The sequence below is a fragment of the Rissa tridactyla genome, chromosome 1, assembly GCF_028500815.1.
Source record: "Rissa tridactyla isolate bRisTri1 chromosome 1, bRisTri1.patW.cur.20221130, whole genome shotgun sequence".
Taxonomy (NCBI): domain Eukaryota; kingdom Metazoa; phylum Chordata; class Aves; order Charadriiformes; family Laridae; genus Rissa; species Rissa tridactyla.
The window spans coordinates 31,683,859-31,696,928 of NC_071466.1; the positions used below are offsets into that span (position 1 = coordinate 31,683,859).

Consider the following 13,070-nt stretch of genomic DNA (forward strand, 5'->3'; position numbering starts at 1 on the left):
TTTAGTTAATGAAACTGTTATTATTTGCTGACAAGATCACTGAGTATCTTAAGAAGAGGGAATTTGATCTCCTTCCAAGAAAATAAGCAGGGATTTGCACTGCAGAATATGTGTGAAGCATGTGTATTCCAGGAAAAGGAAAAAAAAAAAAAGAGGAGCATTTACAATCCCATTGCCTAGGGACTTCAACATCTGTGAGGAAACAACACTGGTGATCACACAGTGTCCGTGTTCTTTACGATGACTTGATTATTTTAGCTCCGGGCCAGTGGAGCAGTACATGAACACACCCTCCTGCTAGACCCACCTCACGTGAAGTCAAGCTCATGGAAAATCCTCTCTTGTGCTTCAGATATTCCTAAAGCTTCATCTAGCCTGGGAAAACAAGTTCATCGTGAAGCAAGTATGCATGGAACACGTTCCAGCCGGCCGGGTTTTTCACATGCAGACAGTGGTGAGGCTAACACTGGTGGAGTCCTCGAGAGAGCATGAGAGTGCTCCAAATGTCTTGGCTCTGAGAGGCGTTTGAGGGGTCTCTGAAGGAGAGTTTGGCTTTGAGTCCTGCTCCTGCAAAGTTGCAGTCACATAATATACACATGTGAGTCCCACTGGGACTGCAGCTCCACCACCCTCTCCTCTCCAGGGACAGCAGGACAGCAGGAATTAGAGACGTGCGGCCTGAGGCTTCCTGTCAGTCACAGCATGACTCCAACACTGCCACCGCAGACCCAGGCCCGTTGTCAATCCCACCCAGGATCGGGAGGTCAAGGAGGTTGTTTGCCATTAAGGGAAGAGCATGAATTCGTGTGCAGCGTCTCAAGCACTGGCTCCGGTTAAGGACGAGGCTGCTGTGGGTGAACACCCCAGGGGATGGCATGCAGCTCCCCTGTGCTCGGGAGTGTGGTACCCGAGCACCCCACCACTAGCTGCAGCCGCTGGACAAAGGGGCGGAAGAAAGGGCCAAGTACTTACTGAGAAGGAGAGGAGATGTTTCACTCATCTAATTTCACAGCTTCCAAAACCAGCCTAAAACTGGGGGTAGAGAACAAGTGAGAAGAAAAGCTCCATTTACATAATCCTTTGGCAGTGAAATGGGTCAGCGGTTCTTGCAGGAGAAGAGGAATGCAGTTTTTAAGAAATAAACAGCATCATTATAATTGGTAATGGCTGGTAGATGGTGGAGAGTAATGCAGAAGTTTACGATGGGCTTATATGCCTTGTCTTTTTGCCCCATGGTCTATCCTCTAGATGTAAAATGGAACATTCCTGCTGTTTTCTTAAAAATCATCTGTAATTCCTTGGCCATAATGCAAAGGGAGGCACCCATCTGTTTGTTTGGGTGTTTTTTTCTCTCTTCCACAAATGTCCTTGTTTGTGTTAACTAGCAAATCTAATCATCCAGCTCAAAGGAGAGTTACACAACTGCAAACCTCCTGAGATTTCAGTTTAATAGCGAATCTTGCTTAATACCCTTGTGTTCGCTTCTTGCTTCAGATTTGCAGCTCCTTTGGTGTTACAGCTGTGCTGTGCTTTTACATATAAACCAGATAAAACAGGAAAAGGAATGCTGAACGGAAAAGCTGCGTTATTTCCACCTTGCAGGACTTACTGAAATGAGCCTGGCTGTATTAAACATGAGATAAAACTCCCGCAGGGAGCATTAGTCTGAGTGATTCATATAAACACTAAAAGTCAGCCTCAGTTCCTACTCAAATAAGGTGGGTAATGGTGCACAACCAGCAGAGCCCCTCTCCTTGGGAGAGCACCGCTGGTAGAAACCTGACTGTCATTTATCCTGACTGGGAAGCAGCAGGATGAGTGTTGGGTAACAACAGATAAACCGGAGTTTGGGTAACTCTTTCAGGTGAGGAACTGCAAGCGTCTTTTCTGTGGAACTGCCTAGTCGTATGAAATGTTCTTCGTCTGCGCCCTTGATGTGGGCCATCTGGAGAGGAAAATCTCATCAGCCTCTAGAAACGCAGCCAGGTTTATGATACTTTCTTTTGCAGTTGACTTCCAAGGGAGATAATCTTATCAGGAGGAGGTCTGAAGGAAAGGCGAGTTACAGGTATGTGCATTTGATACATGTTGATAAAGACGTAGATGAAGTTGCTTTCTTTCCCTACGATCTGCACTCTCTGGTTTTCAGGAGCCATCGCTCAAACCCATCCTTCCTGTTAGCTTTTTGCCTCCGCCCACATGCTATGGGGCCTGATCCTGACCTCAGCACCGGTGCTGCAGCCACTGGCACGGCTGCTGCGGGGTGGTGGGAATGGGCAGCACCAGCCATCACGGGCTGCGGGGGTTCCCTGCTGTAATACTGAGCTCTTCACTCACGAGATGAAAAAATGCCACATTGCCAGGGCACCCGTCTGCATGACATCTTTTATCGGTGACTTCCACAGGGGGCTGCTTCTCTCGGCTTGCTTTGGGCCCTGCCTGCCCGGCTCGGCAGATGGCTCCCCTGTCGCCAGCGGCTTTGCCGTCTCCGGAAGCGGCCCTGGCATCAGCCACCACGGGGAAGCTCATAGAGCCCTTGCTGAAACAAAGCACGTCGCTGACAGTGTAGAGCTGGGAAGCCAAGTTTCTGCAGCACTTCCAGATGTGAAGCAGGGGAGTTGGTTTTAGCCTATTTTTCAGATTTTTTTAATTCTTTCTGATTTTTTTTTCTTTAAAGCAGCATACAAGCACACTGCGAACAATTTGTACTGTGCTGATGTTCAGCTGTGCGTTCCCAGTAGTGCTCACTTAGTGTTTTTTCTAGCTGAGACTCTCCAACCAAAGCCCCATCTGTGTGCTGGCGCAGGTGGGCAGCAGAGATCTCTTCCACTGAAATCCAAGCAAAAACTCTCCCATGCCCACTCTGTCCCATGGGCGACTTTTGCCCTTGGGCTCCAAGGTAATCCCATCCCAACAGACCGCTCCAGGGACCGAGGAGAGGCAATGCCTGTGCTCGCTCAACCAGGAGGCAAAATTCCTCTTAACTCTGGGGAGTTTGGACAGGATGACTGTGTGGTTTTGGCCAGCCAGTTTGGCAAGGAACCCTCCAAGGAGGCATTATTGTTGAGTAACTTCCCATCTGCATGGGCACTTGGGATAAGGGGCAGAGGCTGCTGGAGAGTCACGACGGGTATTTATTTCTCCAGGGAAGCAGGAGCTTGGACCCAAACCGCGGTCCCCCTGTCAGCACACTGCACTGGTGCCCCAGCTTCTCCCTAACATGCATCTTTTCCCTGATTTTGTCCGGTCTGCAGTTTCAAGCAACCTTAACAAATTCTGCAGCATTTTCTGGGGAATGAAATATGATTGTGAGGGGGGATTAAGTTGTGAGAGGAACTAAAGAAACTTCCAGTGCAGCCTGTCAATGCTTCTTTTCAGGTGGTAAGAAATGAGTGTGATGATGCTCTGGTTGCTGCTGCTCCTTCTGGTCAGCTTCGGCTCAGCTGCACCCAGATTTTCGGTGCGTATCTTTTAGCTAATGTCTGTACAATCTCTCTACGGCATGTCAATGGTTTATCATTCCCAGTGATGTAGAGATAAGTGCTCCCCCCACAAAAGGACATGGGCCTGCGAGAGCGGAGCAGAAAGGTGTCTGCAGCTAAAGGAAGGTCATTCTTGCTGTCCTCATAATATAGGGTTTTCACAGCATTAGGGGCTGTGCAGCTCTCTGGGTGGCTGGACTGACATTGACAAGAATTGAAAACAACAACAAAAAAAACCCTTTAAAGAAAAGAAAAAGTAGATTTTACGGCTAGTGAAGAAATGCTCCACTCCATTCCCCCAGGGAAAACTGCCTTCTTTTTATGCATTGTGATTTAAAGAATGGGAAGGGGAAGAGGAGGTAGGCATAGTCTGAGCCAATCTGTACTCGTCTGATGAGAAAATTACTTCTGGATTATGCCAAGGAGGTACAGATCTTGGCAAGTAGAGTTTGGCGAGCTGGGGGCTGTCTGCAGCAGGTCCCTGTGTGCTTCCAGCCTGGAATTCCTCCTCTATGGAGGAAAACCAACAGGCCTAGGAGAGGAAGAGGCAGCTGGGAGGCCACATTTAAGCATGCTCAGCAGTCTGCTGTCCTGGGCAACTGCTTGTTTTGCTTGTGCCTAGAACTGGTCCTGACCTGGTATCACCCAAGCCAGCTTGCTCAGAGCCAGTGATTCTTGTTGCACGGGTTTGCTTGGTTGTCTTGGAAGAGATTTTGCTCTGTTTTGTTACATTTTTAATGGAGTAACACCAGCTACAGACTAAATTGTTAGTAAAAATGTTTATCCCAGCCAGTTTGGGCAACTTTCTGGTCTTTGTTCCAGTAATGCAGCTCCGAAGTTACTCCACTGATGCCAGTAGGCTCGCTGTTTTCCACTGATTTGCACCAAATATCAGCTCTTTTATCTTCCAGTTTTACAAGAAGATATTTCTGGAACCTCGCTTGGCCTGGCTGCAGTGCAAGAGCTGTTTTTTCCCCCTCTTACTACACTGACTAGTTTCATAGTCTGCAAACGCTCACCTTTAAGTTCATTAAAAGGGAGTCGAGCTGAATTATATTTGTCCAAAGTAATTTTCTGCGTATCTGATCATATTCTGGGATGTTCTGAGCAGTGGAAAGGTCATTGTAGAAAACCCTTTTCCAACTGGGTTCAACTCAACAGCCCAAGCTGTGCAAGATTCGTGTATTTTAGGGAGAGACCACGATTGAATCATCTTAATCTACAGAGGCAGTGTGAAATGTTAGGATTAAGAGAAGACAGATACTCCATCTCTATCAGCCTCTCTGTTCTTACCACTGACTGAAGTGTGGGGGTTTTTTTGTTTTATTTTCTCTATAGGAAGAAGATATCTGCCTCCTAGACAACAATAAATTAAGACAAAGGTTAAAACATCTTCAAGACTTGCTTTACTTATATGAACTGCAACTGAAGGACATCCTGGAGAACACTTACCACAGAACAAAAAGTGGGCTGTTCGCAGCCAACAGGAGCATGCAGCATGAGACGCTTTTACCCACAACCAGTGGAAATTTGATAGTCTACGATCAAGGTACGGTTTGCAGTAGTGTATGTGGAAATTTCAGCTTGCCAAAATGTTTATTTCTCCCTGCAGTGTCCCATGTGTTGTATTTTATTTCTGCTAAAAGTTTCAGAATTTTTAAAGTGGACTGTGTTTTAAAATGCAGTCAGATACGTGGGAAGAAGAAAGGCAGACTGGTAGCCCCGTTACCAGCAGACATCCCCTGTGGCCGGAGTCAGCTGGCCAGCTTTAGGCAGCTACCACCCAGGTACAACGCAGACACCTGCAACTGGGCATCTCACCTGGGACTCTGGTGCAGCGAGAACAGGCACCTCTCAGCTGTTTTCCATCAGACCTACTTACATCTGCTGTAGGAAGAGATGGGTCTTGCTCTTGAAGAGCCCTTTTCCCCTGAGTGACTTAGGGGAGCCCAGAGTGCCTGGTTCAGCTGTGGGCACTGAAACCTGTTTGGAGGAGCCCAGCCTCTCTGTTCCTTTGCTCCTCTATCACTTCTGTGGCACAGTAGCAGGCATGCATGCTCTGTTCCTTGGTGTCACTTTGAGAACACTGTCATAGCTGGAATTGTGGCCTGTGGCCAAGATTTCATCCTTCATGGTCATTACATTGAAAGTGTGAAGCTCTGAGGTCCTTAAAGGCGCTCACTTTCCTGATACAGCCCTGGTAGAGCTGCTCACAGGAGCTCAGCCTCTTATTTTAGAAATTTTGGGCCCCAATCCAGTCTGAAGTACAGCTGAGGTTACCTTCCACATGGAAACTGGCTTCCCTGCAGATGATCTTGCTGACAGAGCCAGTCCTGGTCCTCCTGTGTTACTCCCATGCTATAGCCCCAGCCTGAGCTGCAGCAGTCCTGTATCTCACTGAAGATTTGGGAATTAGTCCCTCAGAGGGCATGGCTGTAAAGGCTCTCAAGCCTTGACGCTCTTCATCAGGCCCAGCAGTTTGGAAACCAGCATTGCTACTGCCTCACTGAACCACGTGCTTTGGCCTTGCAGGGCTTGCAGAGCTGTACACAGGCTGGCCAAGTGTCCTTGTCCCATACAGCCTCTCGGTGATGTCTTTTCTTTGCTTCGTTTTCCCTCCTGTTTAACAAACCAATGTTTTTCTGCCTAGATTGCTCTGCTGTGTACAATCGGAAGGAGACCAAAAACGGCTACTACCGGATCAGGCCCAGAGCGGACCGGGAGCCTTTCCTGGCATACTGTGACATGTCTGATGGCGGAGGGTGGACCGTCATTCAACGGCGGAGCAACGGCAAGGAGAATTTCAACAGGTGGGTGCGTTGTGGTTGCACCAACAGGGCTCGCAGTCAGGCCTCCAGCTCCCACCCCCATTCCTGCTGCCTGGCAAAACCCAGAATTTGAGAAGCAGGATATGCAAGACTATATTTTAGTGATGATAATTCTTTGCATTGGGACAATCTGGTGGCGCATATTGGTAGCGGGAGGCCATTTTCAAAATGGACCTATAGCACCTTTTCCATGGCTTCTCTGCATTTGAGTAAGTGTGTAAATGCGTGCATATTTGTTCTATCATTACTGGAGACTGTCAAAGACTCCTAATTGGCAGGTATCTGCTGCCAGCACATAGACTGAGACCTGTTGAACATATTATCTATTCTCATATCAAGAATTATGTTCGGCATGGTGTAACATTTATTTCTTTATTCAGATCGTTCAAAAAGATGCCAAACCACCGGTCCAGATTGTCCTTTCTCTATGCAAAATCCCAGAGAGGTGACTTTTACCTGGAAATCTCCAGGAGGAGAGATGCTGTGGTAGCGCCATAAAGAAGCAGCATCCCCATGTAGATTAATTCACTATCACAGCACACACACTTTTAGGGCATGTCTAGTGTCTCTTATAGTACGTGCAGTCCACTGCAAAGCTACCTCAACTGGCTCTAAGCTGGCGTGCCCAGACAGTGGTAGCTATCTAGCCATGGTAGTTCCACTCGCAGCACAGGTGAAGGAAAAACATCCTGGAGAGGAGCATTGACTAGTCTGTAGGTCAGGCAGGATTAACATCCTTAACAACAACATGAGAGAGACAATAAACACGGGGTTAGTAAAACTGCAACGGATGATACACAGGAAGTCTATGTGAACATCAAAGATAATACATAAATAACAGAGGAGATTTTAAGAGAATGAGATGATGAGAAGAAAGTAGCAGCAGGAGAGTTGTCTTAGAAAGATGAAGCCTGATGAAAAGTAAGTACATGTCTTTGAAGGACAAGTTGCCACATCTGAACAGGGATTCTGCAAAAAAGCAGAGGTGAGAGTCGTCAATGAATCAAAAATAGATTTAAATGAAACAGGAGCACAAAGCAGACCCAGATATTTTCCTTTTAATTTCATCTGGAAACGTTTGTTTGCAGCTTCTATTCAGTTTCTGATTCTTCACTGTACCACATCAGGCATCCAAGATTATAGCGTATTTTAGACTCAACATTAATTTCCAGCCAGGAGTGCATTTGAATTACCACTTGCTGAAGAACAGTATCAGACACTTTGCTGAAAACCAATATGACAGCTGCTGCTTTCCCTTCCCATCTGACTGACAACCTCATTCTGCGAGCACTGCATCTGGCAGTTTGAAGGTTTGGTCCCAATATTCGTGTGAGCGCAGATTTAGCAGGCAAAGAAGGAAGCTGTGAGTTGTATTTACTTCTAAGGCAGAGTGACAAATGTCAGCTCAGCTTGCAACGAATCACATACTTTTAGAAAACAATGTCTAGAGATACAGCTGAAGTTTTACTAGCTAAGTGTCACTAACTCTCTAATTCCCTCACATGCTGAAACTGATGTTTGCATCTCACTGCAGGAAATGGGATGATTACAAACTGGGATTTGGGAAATTCCAGGGCAAGAACGATGAATACTGGCTGGGCAACGACCACATCTATGACCTGCTTGCTAGAGGTGCAAGTATTTTCCCTTCACAGATTTCTTTCCAATTCGCATGAGATGATAGTTCATTTAACACCGCTTTGTGTTTAGGAGAGAGCTCATTAAAGATTGACCTGATGGACTGGCATGGGGAAAGACGTTATGCAGTCTATGAAAATTTCCAGCTTGCGAATGAGCAGGTAAGACGTGGAGCAAGTGGCCATTTACCTGTTTTATCTGTGAGGGTGGAGCATCTGCATGTGCAGCAATCAGACTTCAGTATCAGGGTTGTAATTACAGCTCTGCAAAACTTATCTGCTCTGGTTCCCTGGGATTCCTGGTTTGGCTGACTGACGAACAGGCCTGGGAGCAGGGACGGGAGTCTGTGACTTCTTCCTCAAAACGGCTGAGTGCCCAAGACACCGGGTGACAGGTCTCACATGCTCTCTTGCTAACTCTGCTGCTGTATGGAGGGCAGCTCTTTGCTGCAGGGCACAGGGGTTCCCATGTGCGTTTGCCTCCGGCCTCATGGTTAAAAAGGTCTTCCGTGAGGGAGGAGATAAGGGTTTGAACCTCTGCAGGGAAACTGAGCCCTGTTCTCCTGCTTCCTAGGAGAGTGCTTCAGGCTGTCACATAAACCGCAACCACCAAAACAAACCCCCTCTAAGCAGTGAACTCTAATCAAAGCTTTGGAAGAGCAGTCGTAAGTTCTTGTCTTTAATAGAGGCACTTACAGCACTACACTTAGTAGTGAAAGCCCAAGGACAGAAAATCCCTGTATTTTCATGTTTGCGTTCTGGCTTTGGAGAGTCTCCTGCTCAATGCAGGTGCAGCTCCGCAGGCTTGCCTCTCTGCACAACAACTGTAAGTAGCCCGAATACCCAAGGACTTGCGTTCCATTGCATGGACCAGTCCTAGTTCCAACTCCATCACTGCTCCAGAAATGTATGCATTTTGTTCGGTTTGCAATTAGAGCTTTCTTATTAAAAGTTTTAACAGCTTGATTTAATGCCTTACTTCTATTTTTCATAAATAAAAGTGGAATATGATAACAGGCCGAAGAAGCTCACACCAAGAAAAGTAATCATAGAATCATAGGGTTGGAAGGGACCTCTGGAGATCATCTAGTCCAACCCCCCTGCCGGAGCAGGGTCACCTAGAGCAGGTTACACAGGAACACGTCCAGGTGGGTTTTGAATGTCTCCAGAGTTGGAGACTCCACCACCTCTCTGGGCAGCCTGTTCCAGTGCTCTGCCACCCTCAGAGTAAAGAAGTTCCTCCTCATGTTGAGGTGGAACTTCCTATGTTCAAGTTTGTGCCCATTACCTCTTGTCCTGTCCCCGGGCACCACTGAAAAGAGCCTGGCCCCATCCTCCTGACACCCACCCTTTAAGTATTTATAAGTGTTGATAAGGTCACCCCTCAGACGTCTTTTTTCCAGACTGAAGAGACCCAAATCCCTCAGTCTTTCTTCATAAGAGAGGTGTTCCAGTCCCCTAATCATCTTTGTAGCTCTCTGCTGCACCCTTTCCAGCAGTTCCCTGTCCTTCTTGAACCGGGGAGCCCAGAACTGGACACAGTAATCATCCATCTAATATCAAATGTCTCCTAGAGCTGTTAGCTGCGCACAACGGAACTATTCTTCTAAGTATTCCTACCAGGACATGGCCATTTAGCTAGAAATGAAATGGCTATTAGCTCTTGCAGGAGCAAAATTCCTCCAGGAGTTCTTCTAGCTGAACAACTGATGAGTTCATGATGGCAACTACTTGGCACAGTTTCCTGCCAAGTTGTTCCTGATGAGCCAGGAAGAGCATTCCAGCTTCTTGGATAGTTTATCAAACTGTTATTGAAAGACAATAAAACCTGAAGCCCTTTGTAGCAGCAGCAATAATTAGCAATCCCTTCTGGAAGTTTAAATCCTGCAATGATTTACACTAGGGTCATTAAAGCATGGGGACAAAAGTCACCCTTGACTTCAACAGTCATGCCTTTGACAGTGGATACAATGGTCAGAGCAAATTTGATCTCAAAAATGGGAGGAAGGGCAGAAAGAGCCGATATCAAAGCCGTGTTTCACGTGTTCTTGCAGGACAATTACAGGTTATGGATTGGCACCTATTCTGGTAATGCTGGCGACGCTCTGTCTGGTGGGAGCAATTTTGAAGATCAGTGGTCAGCCTCTCACAGAGGGATGCAGTTCACCACATCTGACAAGGACCACGATCGATTCCTGGCAGGCAACTGTGCGTTAGAGAACAAGGGCGGCTGGTGGTTTAACAGGTATGGAAAACAGTTGATTCCTTTCGGAGGCACAGGGTGTGGGTGGCTGTACGGCTGAGAGGACTTGTCTGCTTCACAGCAGCTGGAGGTTGCTGTGTGCTCATGCCACCTCGCACAGGCAGATCTAAGACCTACAGATCCTCAAAGGAAAGCAACCTGCTTCTTTTCATTATGAAGCAAAGCAGGTAAGTTGTGTTCATTTTAAGAAACTGCGCCACAGGTAAGCTGCATCATTTTTAAGAAAATGGGTCAGAATAAATGCACGGGGCGGGGGGAAAGACCTGGAAGGAAAAGAGGCAAATTAAAATTCCTTCAAGTGTTTTGGGTTATATGCTAGGAAGTAAAACAATTAAAACAACTGTAGCCACTGCAAGGTGAAGTGTGTGCTCCCTGTTGTGGAGCACATCTAGGTGGTGAGCTGCCCCTTAATGGTCCTGATGGTACATTTGCTAATTGGGCATACCCCACACATCAACAGATAGGGACTCAGGTTCACCAGCCCTGGGAGCGTGGACACACCGCGCTGTTTTTCTCTGATTTAGTGTAGGATGAGCCTCTTCTTTGACCAAGTCCTCATCACATACAAATTGAAATTTGTATTCAAATTTCAGAGTAGAGCTACAAAAACATACCTCAATACTGGGATTCAACTTGATTAAAAGACATCTGCATTTTTGGTGTCAATATGTAGCTGCCTACTCTCAAGCTAAAGCCTACCAAATGGCACTACGCCCCTCTGTTTAGGCAACTGAATCATGTCCCTAGTTAATACACTTGAAGGAGTCAACAGGTTGAATTATCTGACCAGCGTAGGTGTCTATTTCAGGATGACCCACATGCTTCTCTGGGTTCCACTAAATGCACTAACTAGATCTCCACAGGCTATAGGAGGACTTTAGATAACCAGTTCAGTACAGATATAGCTACGTGTCTGAACCTGTCAATGAATCCCACCCTGGTATTTCTAAATGTATGCTGTGTGAAAACTGTACTTCACTGTAATGACGCAATGTCTTCCCACGCTAAACCAAATCTCTCGTTACAAGGTGCCATGCCGTAAACCTCAATGGATGGTACTACAGAACAGGAAGATACAATGGATCCCACGACAACGGCATAGTTTGGTCTACGTGGCACGGGATGTGGTACTCGCTAAAATACTCAGCCATGAAAATCAGGGCTCCCTTCTTTGTTGACAGCGAGAGTGGAGACGGTGAGAACAGTCAGGGCAGCTGAAACCTGCTGCTTTGGAAAGAAAAAAAGCACGGGCTGACAGGAATTGTGCAAGCTAATAGCCAGCCCTCTGCTGCTGCCAATTGCCAAACCTGCACTGTGATAACTGGAGTTGCACCTGTTTCTACTAGCTGAAGCTAATGTCGCAAGTTGTGTGAGCACAGCCAGCCAAAAATTTAATGGAAAACATATGGATCTCAGTCATGGAATAACTAGTTTTCTTTTTCAGTAATTTTCAGGACTGCATTGGAGAGTGTTTATGTAAAGTTCTCTGGACCTTGAATGATCAAGCGTGTTCTTTTAGCTTTCTGTACTCTTCAAGGGCTAAATCTTTCTCATCTTGATTTTAACCACCAGTGCTTCAGTTATGACAACGTAAGAATAGAAACAACAAGGTGCTGGGGAACTGGACTTCATCTGGTGTGCCGTCGTTAGTGCTTTGCTCTGCATCAGGAGAATGTTTATAAGCAACTTTCGCAACGGTCCCCAGTTGCCACACTTCAGCTGCAGAACGTTCCTGGCGTGCGTGAAACCAAACCAGTGGATGGACGTGCTCCAGCCACTAACGTGCATCCAGACTAAGGCTACTTCAAAGTAAACCGCCACAACACGGACAGGGTGGACACTGGGTTTCATTGCCAACAGCTTCCCACTGCAGATCCAGTTCTATAGCAGAGCACGATACATTACTGCAGACAAAGACAATGCAGCTGACCAGACTTAAGCCCCAGATTAAAATTAGTCAGATTTTACTAAATTTAAGATGAGCACAGATATTCTTAGGAGTTCATAAAACACAGTCATGATTCATTTGTACATTCTCATGTAATTTACCAGATGACTTTGAGTTCATGAAGGGGAATGAGAAAGTGGAAAGAGACTGAACCATAAGGCACACGGCTTTTGTCGTCTCATCGGACTGAAACAAAAGAGCAACACAAAAGACCGAAAGAAGTGGAATAGTGAGAATTTATTTTCCACACGTTGTTAATAACAACAGTTAAAAATGAACAGTAATATCAGCTTGATGCAAATCATTTAACTACCATGTTGTAGAATGAGCCTATTTTTTTTTTCTGAATGACAATAACTTTTTTAAACTGGCAGTTCTTTTCCACATATTTGCTTTTAGATTCATACATATTGTAATCTGTTTTATATATCCATAAAGCGTGTAATAAAACCATCTGAGTAGGACTTAAAATCTTGTATCTGGTTTTCAACAGTAGGAACGTGAACAGAAATACAAGCGAAAATCTTGAGAAAGCTCATAATATGAGAATTTCGTTCTTTTGGTGTTGGCCCTTGTGCTTTTGCGCCTGCTGTCCTGGGTAGTGTAGAGGGTCTGCAAGGTCAGTTTCATTTCCATGGCTCAAGCTGGCCTGGAGACAATGCAGAGACATGTGAACATTCAGTGTAAAATTTGGTTTGGTTCCTCTGCTTTGTCAACAGGTGAACCTTGTTCTCACTTCTTCCCAAACATCCCAGCGAATCCTCTTCTCACTTCTTTCCAGACATCCCAGCAACCGCAAACGTGAACACCGGAGTGCAACGGGCCAGCAGTCCAGGGAGCCGTGCTCCTGAAGCCTGTGCCCTGGCAAGGCTCTGCCCTCGTCCCAAGTGTTGGCCCGTACCCGTGTGGAAT

The 13,070-nt window shown here is 46.3% G+C and overlaps 1 protein-coding gene across 3 annotated transcripts; it reads left to right on the forward strand.

The window, feature by feature from the left end:
• The first annotated feature begins 1,582 nt into the window (after positions 1 to 1,582).
• On the forward strand, positions 1,583 to 13,059 carry LOC128902502 (fibrinogen-like protein 1). 3 transcript variants are annotated; one of them, XM_054185660.1, is made up of 9 exons: positions 1,583 to 1,718; positions 1,865 to 2,068; positions 3,379 to 3,460; positions 4,821 to 5,031; positions 6,133 to 6,292; positions 7,845 to 7,942; positions 8,021 to 8,109; positions 10,002 to 10,192; positions 11,239 to 13,059. In XM_054185660.1, the coding sequence occupies exons 3-9, from the start codon at positions 3,389 to 3,391 to the stop codon at positions 11,426 to 11,428; spliced, it is 1,011 nt and encodes a 336-aa protein (XP_054041635.1). In that variant the 5' UTR covers positions 1,583 to 1,718; positions 1,865 to 2,068; positions 3,379 to 3,388; the 3' UTR covers positions 11,429 to 13,059. The 3 variants fall into 3 exon arrangements, 2 of the variants coding, with proteins under 2 accessions (XP_054041635.1, XP_054041642.1); XR_008463820.1 differs by lacking the exon at positions 1,583 to 1,718 and adding an exon at positions 10,272 to 10,377 and having other exon boundaries at positions 1,726 to 2,068; positions 11,239 to 11,370; XM_054185667.1 differs by lacking the exon at positions 1,583 to 1,718 and adding an exon at positions 1,731 to 1,864 and having other exon boundaries at positions 2,010 to 2,068.
• The last annotated feature ends 11 nt before the right edge of the window (positions 13,060 to 13,070 follow it).